The 11906-nt window shown below is 47.2% G+C and overlaps 1 protein-coding gene across 1 annotated transcript; it reads left to right on the plus strand.

Annotated features, from left to right (window-relative positions):
• The first annotated feature begins 5617 nt into the window (after positions 1-5617).
• LOC134502893 (leucine-rich repeat LGI family member 3-like) lies at positions 5618-11464 on the plus strand. The gene is made up of 4 exons (XM_063311412.1): positions 5618-5625; positions 7047-7216; positions 8662-8826; positions 10525-11464. Exons 1-4 carry the CDS (start codon positions 5618-5620, stop codon positions 11340-11342), a joined length of 1161 nt encoding a protein of 386 aa, XP_063167482.1. The 3' UTR covers positions 11343-11464.
• Positions 11465-11906: the final 442 nt, after the last annotated feature.

An 11906-nucleotide genomic window follows, 5' to 3' on the forward strand; every position in this document is an offset into this window, starting at 1 on the left:
ATTTTAACAACCAGAGTTCAAATGGGCATCACCCATACAGGTGCTCGAGAAATGCCTAATGGCCACAGGTTGCTACTGAGGAATCTTGAAAAGAAATGTATTGATTTGCATTTCTTCACATAATTTCTGTCTCGCCCCTCTGGCAGCCTCCCCTTCTTTCCCCCTCGAGTTCCACCTTGCTTTTTAAAGCAGCTCAACAGACTCAGGCATAATCTGAGAACCATCCGGGGTGAAGGTGGGAGGAAATGGAGAGTTGGAGAAAAGTGACCCCCCCCTTCCAGTGCTTTTGGAATGCCAGGTGCGCCTTACCTGGAACTATCCTTGCCAGGGTTTTTCTTACACCCTTTGGCATAGGACCCACCTTCCAACTCTTACTGTGCCAACACAAATCCAGCCTAGAAAAAACAGAGACATGAACATCACCAGTCAGCCGGCAGTTGCATTGCAGCCTGCTGTAGCCTTTGGGTTCGTGGCACGTTTTTGCATGGCAGCCTATAAAGGTGCCCATAAAGTCAAGGTAGTAGTTGCAACCAGAAGATCCAAGCCCGCTCCTTTTGTACATGTCTGTAAGGTCAAAGTGCATACAAAAGAGGCAGGGCTTTGGTCATGTGGTCATGACCACCATCTTGTCATTTTTGATGCCCCCTGCAAACACCACAATATCTGTGTGTGTTTGTGTGTTTGTCAACTGGACAATGACATTTCCCTGTAGAAGTGCTGTGTGATAGTTTGGACTTGGGTACAAACAGACGTCTAACCTGAAACTGCTATTGCAAGAACAGCTGGGCATCTCATCATATTGGGGAGAAAAATGTGCCTTCAAGCATGTGGGAGTGCCCACCAGTCTCTTTAAAGAAGCTGCGTTTTTCTCTGAACCATGCAGCTGTCCTCTTCCAGTGTAGCCTGATTACAGGAAAAGCCAGGCATGGATTAAGGACCTGCAGGAAGGTGCTACTTGCACACACCTGTGTGCTCCAAAGAAGACATCTGCCTTCAAGTCCAAAGCATTCAATGGCCGTAACAGCTGACACAAATACAGCACAGTGGCGCAGACAAAGTGTGAGACACAGATTGTCTGGACTCTCCTCAAGTTGTCTCTAAACTCTTACAGAATCTCACAATGTCATACACAACCGCAACGGACAGATCCTCATCCTCCAGGTTGGTACATGCTGTCATGCGTCAGCAAGGCCCGGTATACTTTATGCTGGCCCAGGAGCATCGTCAGGATATGCTCAGAAAAAAATCAAGATGGTGGCCATGATGAGCATGATCAAAGCACCACCTGTTTTTTTATGCGTGTCACACATAAATAAGCAGAGCTTTGATTGCACCATTGTAGCCACCATCTCGACTTTTTTTCACCACACCCTGAGGACACCTCTGCTCTACCCAGAGTACACAAAAGAATCAATGGGCGCAACACTGGCATCAGAAAGGTGCAGGATGCTCTCGCTAAGCTCAAGGTGACGGTCCTTGAGAAACAGAATTGCAGGGATGGATGTCATGCGAAACAGGGCACTTAGAATTCGTTGAATTATTTTTCATGAACTGCACAAAAACCAAGATTGGTAACACTATGTATGTTAACCAGCAACACATATTTGAGTCACCCCCACCTCCTGCTTTAATGCTGGTTTCCTTTTTTGTGCTATTTTCTACCATCACCTGCTTCCCTCCTTTCTTCCCAACAACAGGTATATACTCCACAGTTAATACTCAGGACTATACCCTACTAGACAATCCATGACCTGTTGGGTTATCCTGTCAGAGATATTTCCTTACCTAAACAGAGAAACAGAATGACCACGGGTGAGCAAAAAAGCAGTGGAAGCGGGAGCGACTTCTGACTTCCCGCAGGCTTCCCCATTGACTTTGCTTGTGGAAAGCTGGCAGGGAGCATCAGAAATCACTCCTCCTCCTCGGCTGACCCATGGAACTGCCTGCCACTTTGCAGGGGTGAGGGAGAACAAAGGGAGCCACAGACCATGAGGAAACCTGCACCCCTTCCTGGCATGTCCCCAAGGGCCCCTTCCCTCCAGGGAGGAAGAGGGCTTGCCCACAACTGCTGGTGCTCCCCAGCCAGCCCCACCTCGCAGCAGGCATCCAAGTCACTCCCTTGTGCTTCCCTCACTGCCCACCCTCATTAAGAGATTTCAAATTTCAGCCTTGGTTCCAAAGCAGCCAATCGCTGCTCACCTGATGGGCCCTCCACCAGGTGATTGGGCGAAGGGGCCAGAGGGAGGCAGGAAAGAGGGCATGGATATGCTCCTCCCATCTTCCCTTGCACCACGCAACCTCAGGGTTTCTGGGAAGTATAGTCAGAAGGCCCAGTAGTGCTGAAGCAGCCACAACTTTGCCATGGGTCCCAGATTTTGGAAACATTCTTTAAGTTAGGCCATTTGAGGTACCTTGGTTCAAAAATGGTTGCCCTATGATGCACTGTTTTGCCCAGTTAAAGGTTACAAACAACCAGACACGACAGTTTTGGTAGTATATAGATGAAATAGATGAGGATCTACAGAAGCTCAAACAACAAAGTTATTTGTCTCACAGTTATCCAGAGTTTTGCCTCCTCCTCCCAATGTGTTAGTTCTTGTTGTTTATTCATTTCGTCGCTTCCGACTCTTCGTGACTTCATGGACCAGCCCACGCCAGAGCTTCCTGTCGGTCGTCAACACTCCCAGCTCCCCCAGGGATGAGTCCGTCACCTCCATAATATCATCCATCCATCTTGCCCTTGGTCGGCCCCTCTTCCTCTTGCCCTCCACTCTCCCTAGCATCAGTATCTTCTCCAGGGTGTCCTGTCTTCTCATGATGTGGCCAAAGTATTTCAGTTTTGCCTTTAATATCATTCCCTCAAGTGAGCAGTCTGGCTTTATTTCCTGGAGGATGGACTGGTTGGATCTTCTGGCAGTCCAAGGCACTCTCAGAATTTTCCTCCAACACCACAGTTCCAAAGCATCGATCTTCCTTCTCTCAGCCTTCCTCATGGTCCAGTTCTCGCAGCCATATGTTACTACGGGGAACACCATTGCTTTAACTAGGCGGACCTTTGTTGTCAGTGTGAGGTCTCTGCTCTTAACTATTTTATCGAGATTGGTCATTGCTCTTCTCCCAAGGATTAAACATCTTCTGATTTCCTGACTGCAGTCAGCATCTGCAGTAATCTTCGCACCCAGAAATACAAAGTCTTTCACTGCTTCTACATTTTCTCCCTCTATTTGCCAGTTATCAATCAAGCTGGTTGCCATCATCTTGGTTTTTTTGAGGTTTAGCTGCAAGCCAGCTTTTGCACTTTCTTCTCTCACCTTCATCATAAGGCTCCTCAGTTCCTCTTCGCTTTCAGCCATCAAAGTGGTATCATCTGCATCTCTGAGATTGTTAATGTTTCCTCCAGAGATTTTAACTCCAGCCCTGGATTCCTCAAGCCCAGCTTGTCGCATGATGTGTTCTGCGTACAAGTTGAATAGGTAGGGTGAGAGGATACAGCCCTGCCGTACTCCTTTCCCAATCTTAAACCAGTCCGTTGTTCCGTGGTCTGTCCTTACTGTTGCTGCTTGGTCGTTATACAGATTCTTCAGGAGGCATAGTTCTAGTTCTAATCTAGACAAAATCATGGTGATAGAAGCGGGGAGAAGCAGACTCAAGTTTTGAAGACATCTTTGGGATACAGATTAACAATCTTCATCAAGAAATCTGGTGGGGCAGAAGTGAATCTTGAAAACATCTGTTGAAGCTGTTTACCACAGTACATCTATATATCTCAGCAAATTAAATCCTTGGAATGAGAATTTATGTTTCTGTCTGTCTGTCTGACTGACTGACTATCCCTGCGAAATGTCCACCTGCATAAAGGTCAGGCTTATTAGAGGCTTCTCTGGGCTGGAGCCCTTTAAGAGCTGCCCAAAATGCCAGTCTCCATGCGCTGTGAAAATCAGTGCCAGCTTCTCTTTGCTAGAACCTGATCAGAATGTCAGTCTGGGAAGGAAATGCAGTTGAGACAGACGTTTATTCAGTAAGATACAATCTGTAAGTTCCATAAAATGATATTGGAATAAAGTTCTTAAATAATTTCTGGCTGGCATATAAAAATCTGTGGAAATTGCCAGGTGGGATAATACATGAACTTCCATATCTTAAGTGGCTTTTAAAAAATCCTTTTTCTCTTGCAATTAAGAGAAATAGTTAACTCAATGAGTTAAGCTGCCGCTCCTTCCCTCTCGGCGCTGCGGAATTTCGGGGGCTTTCGGCTCTTTAGGCCCGTTTGACCAACCCCCCGCCTTGCTGCTGGTGGGGCTGAGGTGGACAAGGATCGCCTGGGCTTAATTTAAGTAGCCCGGGCTTGGATTCGTCGGTCTTCCCCGCCTGGACTTGGGTGCCTGGACTGGCGGTGAGCGGCGGGCTGCGGCGGGCGTCGGGAGGTCCCCGGGGACTCTGCGGCCCGCGGGCTGGTGCGGCGAGCTGAGCGGGCCGGAGCCGGGCGACGCGGCGGCCTCGACGGCGTGGAGGGGTGGCCTGAGCGTCTCCGCGGTTCCGGACGAGCCTCGGCAACGGGGCTTGGGGGGCTCACGACGACTGCGGCTTGCGGCGAGGGGCGGCGGGCCTGGTGTTTTTCTGGCCCCTGGGCCTCGGCAGCGAGGCTGGCCTGGCAGCGGTCGGCGGAGTGGCGAGCCGCCAGAGCGACGAGCCCTGGATGGGACGGCCGCCCGGGCCGGGCCTTGGTGGTCGTGGCGACTCTGCGGCGTGTGGTGAGGAGCGGTGGGCCTGGGGCTCCCTTGGGTGGGTGGGTGGGTGGGTGGGTGGGTGATGTAGAAAATGTAGGGGGAACCTTACCAAAACATGGCCCCTTATCATCTTGTTCTTTTTCCTCAGGTTCATTGAGAACAATGACATCCAGTCTCTGTCAAAAAATGCCTTTCGTGGGCTTAAGTCCCTGACGCATCTGTGAGTTTTCACTTACACCAATGCACAGAGCTCATTTCACACCCATCTGGCTAAAGAGTCTGCAGCCTAAGATAATTTTTCTCTCTTGGTAGCAAGTCAAAGAAAACATGGTATCTATCCTCGCGGTGATCAGGACCTCTGAGATGAATTAAGTCTTCAGATTTTTGGAAGAATTCTTCCCCTGAGAAGGAGGCTTCTGTTTTTCTACCTCATTTTCAGGGTTCTAGAATTTCTCTACCTTGAATGGTGGAGTATTTTTGAACCTTTTGTCTTGCTGCAAAGTGGAAGAGAGTACTGGGATTTTTTTTTTCAGTTGTACAACTCTTCACGACTCTTAAAAAGGATGAACCTTTGCACATTGAAGAATCTTTCAAAAAGCATAGCTGCAGCTTGCAACTTTGCACATTGAAGAATCTTTCAAAAAGCATAGCTGCAGCTTGCAACTTCCATTGTTCAGTCTTAATGTGAGGACAATGAAATGTTTGGCACAAAACAGCTGTCCTTCCTTTCTTTCAGATCTTTGGCCAACAACAACCTGCAGACGCTGCCCAGAGATCTCCTGAAGCCTTTGGATATACTTAGTGATCTGTAAGGCCCTCTTAGGTTGGGAATACTTTAAAAATAACAGTAACAGGAATAATAGCATGTGGGTGGCCATTAGGGGTACTAGATGGGCAAGTGACATCATGGGCAACATGACATCATCATGCAAATTACACAAATTACATAATTTGTGCCCTTTGCACAATGACCTCATGATGCATGAAACATCATTGTGTATTCTACTAGAGGCCTATGGTAATCTGGCTAATTCTTTCTGAAAGTAGAAATGTCTTTGGGGCTCTGTCTACCCATACGATTGTTAATTTCGTCAACAGTAGGTCATCGAGACTGCATCCAAAGATTAGCTTTAGTTAAAAGAACTAAGGCAAAGTCTTTGGGTGAATCCAGCCAACTGGGACAATTTAAGTCCAAGTTCCAAAATCAATGGGTGTGAATAATGAATGGAATATGAGGGAACATGGTTTAAACACACATCTATTATTTTTGCACTGAAACCAGAGAGACTTAGAAACAAGAATGTGTAACTTAAGTATGACTGGATAGGATTCCAGGTTTTTAAAGATGTAAATTGCATATTCGCTTAGCCCAGCTGCCTAGCCATTAAAAGAATGATGTGCTGAAAGTGAGAGAACTGGAGCTGAATTCCCACTTACCCAGGGGGCACTAGAGCAGGGCACAGGGCCAGAAGACATTGACTTAATTGGCTGTAGAGAGACCTTTCAGATATGTAACAGGACGATCCAAACCTTAATTTGTGTAACACACACACTTCATTAAAAAAGGACAGTATTGGGCTATGTTAGGGATTGTGCATCATTCTCTGTCCTCATCCTCATTCTGCTGATTAATTACCAGGGACCAGTTCAGGAATCATCCTAACATAGATGGCAAACAAAGAGGTCATAACATTCCCCAGCCGTGTGTGTGGTTTAGCTTTTACCGACTACCCGACCAGTGATAGGTTTATGGTTCAATACGCAAATGCAGCAAATGGGTTAATTCAGTAAAGCAAGTTGTCCGAAGGCAGCTCTTGATGGGTCTTACAGTCAAAGAGAAAGATGGGCCATTAGTGCTAGAACCAAATTTTCATTTCTAGTTCAGCCCCACGATAGAGCTGACCCCATTTCCACACTTGGTTTGTTTCTTTAGGGACTACATAGGGCAGCCTTTCTCAACCTTTTGACCCTGGAGGAACCCTTGAAAAATTTTTCAGTCCTCAGGGAACTCCTGCACATTCAGGCTCAAATAGAGGCCAGGAATCACAAAATGATTCTATTCGTTGCATGGGTAGGCCTGTACATGTGCATTAATGGTGTTCTTAAACTAAAGAATGAAACATACCTCTTTAATGTGAAGTTGCCTGAATTTGAAATATTCTTTAAATAAATCATGATTTCCCAGGGAACCCCTAGTGACCTCTCGTGGAACCCTAGGGTTCCATGGAACCCTGCTAGAGAAACCCTGATATAGGGCCTTGTCTTTAGAGTTGAGCTGGAGAAGTTCATTGATGGTCCTCAAATTTTCCCTCCCCATAGAGACCTTCGAGGGAATTCTTTGACCTGTGATTGCAAGATCAAATGGTTGGTAGAATGGATGGAGAACACCAACACAAGTATGCCTGCCATTTTCTGTGGTGGTCCCCCCCAGTACCAAGGCCAGAAGATCCGAGAGCTCCCTCTGAAGGACTTTGACTGTATCACCATAGGTAGGAAGGGATGTCTTTGCATGGCCATCTAAGAAATGGCATCAGAACTCATAAATCAGGTCAAGAATTTGGTTTATCAGAGTTACATTCATGTTCTCCAGCTGCCTCTGGAGCTCAGGGTGAGGTTGCCATCATTTTTTCCTTAACAACCACCATGCATTTGTTAAAAGCTAGCTAGTAAAATGAGGATTTGCTGGTGAAACTTTTCCTATTTCCACTTCTTTCTGCTAGGAGAAGTCACAGACAAAAGGATGGATTCATTTGTAAAATTACAGGATTTTACGTCAGTTAACCTAAAAAGTATTATGGACATTATTTGACAAATTTTCAGTGAGGGTACTGGAATTTCTAAAAAAAAAAAAAGATTGCATATAGAAAATGAGGCCCAGATGCCAGTCTGCCTTATGATCAGCTGGTGTTTTAAATATAGCACAAATATTTTAAAAAACACAACAGCAGAGTACTGGGCATCAAATAGGACAATACAATTCCCTGGATTGGATGATATCCAACCAGTGGTTGAAAACAGCTGAAAAGCTGCACAACTGGGGAGAAAATGTTTTGGAAACGGAGGTGCCATATGAGTATGGCACTGTGACTGCTGCCTCGGAGCGGGTCTTTGGGAAGCAAGGGGCAAGACTTGACTGAAGCCATTAGTAAAATAAATACAAATGAAAAGTTTTGAAGGGACTATGCTGATGACACTCAAGGCTTTGGTGCATGTGAAGACATCCACAGGAGGGGTCAGAACAGTCAAAAGGGCAGCTGTGCCCCCATGATTGAAGCCCCATGTGTTGCATGTAAAACCAGGGTGAGTGTGAAGGTCGTGATCCTGTTTGTTATTAATTCAAAGACTCTTGCCACAAGCCATTAAAGGATATGGAAGAGATCTTTATTTAATAAAAGTGATCATTTCCAATGCAAAGACTAGACTAAAAAGCCCGTGCAAAATGTCAGTTACATCTTCAACCTTTGCACCACCCCACTCCCAGATGAGGAATTCACTCTGTGACAACCCCTCCTTTCTTCTCACAGTTCTTTCATTCCTTAGTCATAAATCCTTCACTAACAAGCTGATAATGCCATGCCATTTGTGTCAGCCTTGTACCAGCCGTTCGACTAAGCATCCTAATCAACAATCCTAACGGTCCTACATGCCTAACTAATAACTACAAAGCATTCCCAACAACCCTGCAGGTATGCTAAACTAATTACTGCAAATCCCATTACCAAATAGTGGCAGGATCTTCCATCCTGACAGTGAGCCTTTGATCACGTGGTCCTGGCCACCAACTTGACTTTTTTGACCTCTATTGTGGATGCCCCTAGCTCAGGGGGATCCTTGGATGGAAACCACATTTTGTGGTTCTGGTATCTTGATTGTAAATTCCTCCAGGTTTTATGGGAGCCCCTTAAACATGATTGGTTCTTCTCCCCCACCCCAGACTTTGTGGTGCACCAGGTTCTGCCCTTCCAGTCTGTATCTGCTGAGCCCTTCACATATTCCAGCGACCTCTACGTGGCTCTGGCCCAGCCAAGCTCCAGCAGCTGTACCATCCTGAAGTGGGACTACGTTGAGCGCAAGCTACGAGACTTTGACCGCATCCCTGGTAAGGCACAGCTGCAGGGCAAAAGGGGACATCTGTTCACCCTGGTGTGGTTGGAAGGCAACAGATTGGGCACATACAGCAAGGGAAAGGTTGAGGACCCATTCACAGTGTGGGGTGAGGAATCTTTAGGGAGGAAGGTCACCTCAGGCTGTGAAAAAGAGATCCCCTGCAGATTTATTTAAAAGACTTATATGGCTGCCTATCCCAACCATTTAAAACAAGAACAGCACAAATGAATGAATGAATGAATGAATGAATGAATGAATGAATGAATGAATGAATGACAACCACAAGCAATGCAGTGCCATACTATCAAGGTCTGACTCAGAACCCCCCAAAATATACAAACCATCATACAAACCAGTCTCACCAGATATCCTGGTCCAAGTCTTGGTCAAATCTTTAAGGTTTTATAGGAGGCCACGAGGGATCAGATCACGGGAGAAGCATTGTTCCACAAGGCAGATGCTGTGGCAGAGAAACAGGTCTTCTGCTTTCCGTTGGATGTCACTGCTTCATAGAAGAGACCCAAAATTTGCCCACCCTGTTGGATCGGACAGGATGGTTGGATGAAGTTTCTCAAACTCAAGCTAGCTTTGCTGCATTCTAAAAGTGCAAGTCCATGTTGGCTGGGAAGGCCATCTGGCAAAGAATTCTGGGAGCTGTAGTCCAACATCTTCAGAGGGTGCAGGATTAGGGAAGGTTGTATTACGGGCACTGTACACATTTTCACCAACACCCATTTGTTGTGGGGGGGAGGACTGCATTGAGAACAAATGCACAATTCTTCTCTCCGATGTAAGAATCTGGCGGCTCTATGCACCCTGGATATTCTAGACCGTGGTTCTCAACCCTGGCAACTTTAAGATGGGTGGACTCCAACTCCCAGCTAGCGATGCTGGCTGGGGAATTCTGGGAGCTGGAGTCCACCCATCTTAAAGTTGCCAGGGTTGAGAGCCACCCTTCCCCCCTTCCTTCCTTCCTTCTCCCTCCCTCCCTTCGATTTATGAGATGCTCCATTCCAAAATGTCTCTAAGGAGCTTACAAAAATAAAGTAAAAAGGATTCAAAGAAAAATTCTCCCAAACCCAGTAACAGCCGACTGTCTAGCTCTTGGCACACTGCGGGAATCAGACCTAGCAACCACATTCTGCAAACAGTCGTTACAGAAAGTTCACTTCCGTTTTCCTAACATTATCTCAGATTACGTTTAAATTGCCTGCCTTGGGTGTTTGACTTCTTGCCCTGACTTACGCTGCCTTCCACAATGGGGTCTTCTCCCCAGGCCCTCTCCTAAAAGGCACGGGGACCAGAACCTGTCCCTTGCCATCCATAGGGTTTCAAAGGAGCCTCCCCAGATGTGTCGTTCCCTGGAAATGTTAGCCTGCAGCTCCCCATTACCGCAGCAGGAGGGGATAAGAGGCGTAGACACTCCTCTCTGCAGGTGCGAGAGTAAGGAATTCCACTTGGCAGGTCCCAAGGTCACTCTTTGGGTATCCCGTATTTAAACGATAGCGGCGTTTCGATCAGGTGAGAATCTCAGTACTGGACCTCGACCCCCATCCTCTCCCGCCAGCTCGCTCACCTACTCAGACGGGCACAGAGGACGTTTGGGCTCCTTGTGATGCAGCGGTGCTCACAGAGCGCGCCTGCTGTCGGTCGGTGTTCTGTGCTGACCCTTTCCAATTCTCTCTTGCAGCTCACTCAGCGGTTTACTGCAAACCGATTGTGGTAGAATCCCACCTGTACGTTGTGGTGGCTCAGCTTTTTGGGGGCTCCTATATTTACCGCTGGGACACCAACATTGACAAGTTCGTTAAGATCCAAGATATTGACAGCCAGAAGATCCGGAAGCCCAATGACATCGAGGCCTTCCAGATCGACAATGAGTGGTTCTTTGTCATCGCCGACAGCTCCAAGGCGGGCTCTACCAGCCTGTATCGCTGGAACCAGAATGGCTTCTATTCCCACCAAGACCTGCACTCGTGGCATCGTGACACCGATGTGGAGCACCTGGAGGTAGATGGGAAACCCCGACTGATCATCTCTAGCAGCTCCCAGGCCCATATCATCTACCAATGGAATCGCTCACAGAAGCAGTTTGCCCACCTGGGTGACGTCGCAGAAGTAATGGATGTTCAGATGGTCAAGCATTTCCAGATAGAGAGAGACAACTACCTGTGTCTGAGCCGTTACATTGGTGATTCCAAGGTGGTCAAGTGGGAAGGGCTGCGATTCGCAGAGGTGCAGAACCTGCCCTCTCGAGGCTCCATGGTGATGGAGCCTTTCCAGATATCTCAGCATCGTTATATGGCTCTGGGTAGTGACTTCTCCTTTACCCACATCTACCTTTGGGATGAAGACAAGCAGAAGTTTGTGAAGTTCCAAGAACTCTCTGTCCAAGCTCCACGAGCTTTCCAGCCTATCCCTTTGGAGGACATGAGTGTCCTCCTGGCCCCCAGCTTCAAGGGGAACACACTGGTTTACAAGCGTATTGTGGTAGACCTCAGCTTGTAGGACGGCTGAGTCATTCCTCACCTCCCCCCAACATGCACCACAGCAGCCCTGCTCTACTGCTGAAAGCACTTGCAGCATTCCGTGGCAACTGGCCCTGGTGATCACCGGGACACAGTTCCTTACTCCCTCTCTTCTGCTTGCATCCTATTCAGCTGTTCCGCCTGTTCCTCATAAGCTCGGTAGAATATGGAAGGACCGTATCAACGGGCATATTTGCAAGACCCCTGGATCGCGGGCTTTTGGGTCCATGCAACAGGAAACACATTTCTTCACCCAGCCCCAGATTTAGTTGCACAAGTGTGAGCACTACAACAGTTGCCCATAAATTGTGTCCAGCGACACGCACTAGTGTATTCTCACAGTATATCCTATCTCGACTAGTATATCCTCACAGCTTACTGAATCCTTTTACAGATATGCAAATGACTTTTGGAGGTGCCCCTTCAAAGAGCGCATGAATCTTAGGTAGCAACTGGTTACCTCAAAATAATTACAAGGAACTTTCATGTATCATAATTTAGTCTGAAATTGCTATGTTTGTTCATTTGTGTTTACAGGGCACTA

The sequence above is a fragment of the Candoia aspera genome, chromosome 9 (genome assembly GCF_035149785.1).
Source record: "Candoia aspera isolate rCanAsp1 chromosome 9, rCanAsp1.hap2, whole genome shotgun sequence".
Classification (NCBI taxonomy): Eukaryota; Metazoa; Chordata; class Lepidosauria; order Squamata; family Boidae; genus Candoia; species Candoia aspera.

Excerpts from the sequence above, each read along its gene's own strand:
- LOC134502893 (XM_063311412.1), top strand. Across the intron at positions 7,217-8,661 it reads CTTTGACTGTATCACCATAG|ACTTTGTGGTGCACCAGGTT; the intron begins GTAGGAAGGGAT and ends CCCCCACCCCAG. Across the intron at positions 8,827-10,524 it reads AGACTTTGACCGCATCCCTG|CTCACTCAGCGGTTTACTGC; the intron begins GTAAGGCACAGC and ends TCTCTCTTGCAG.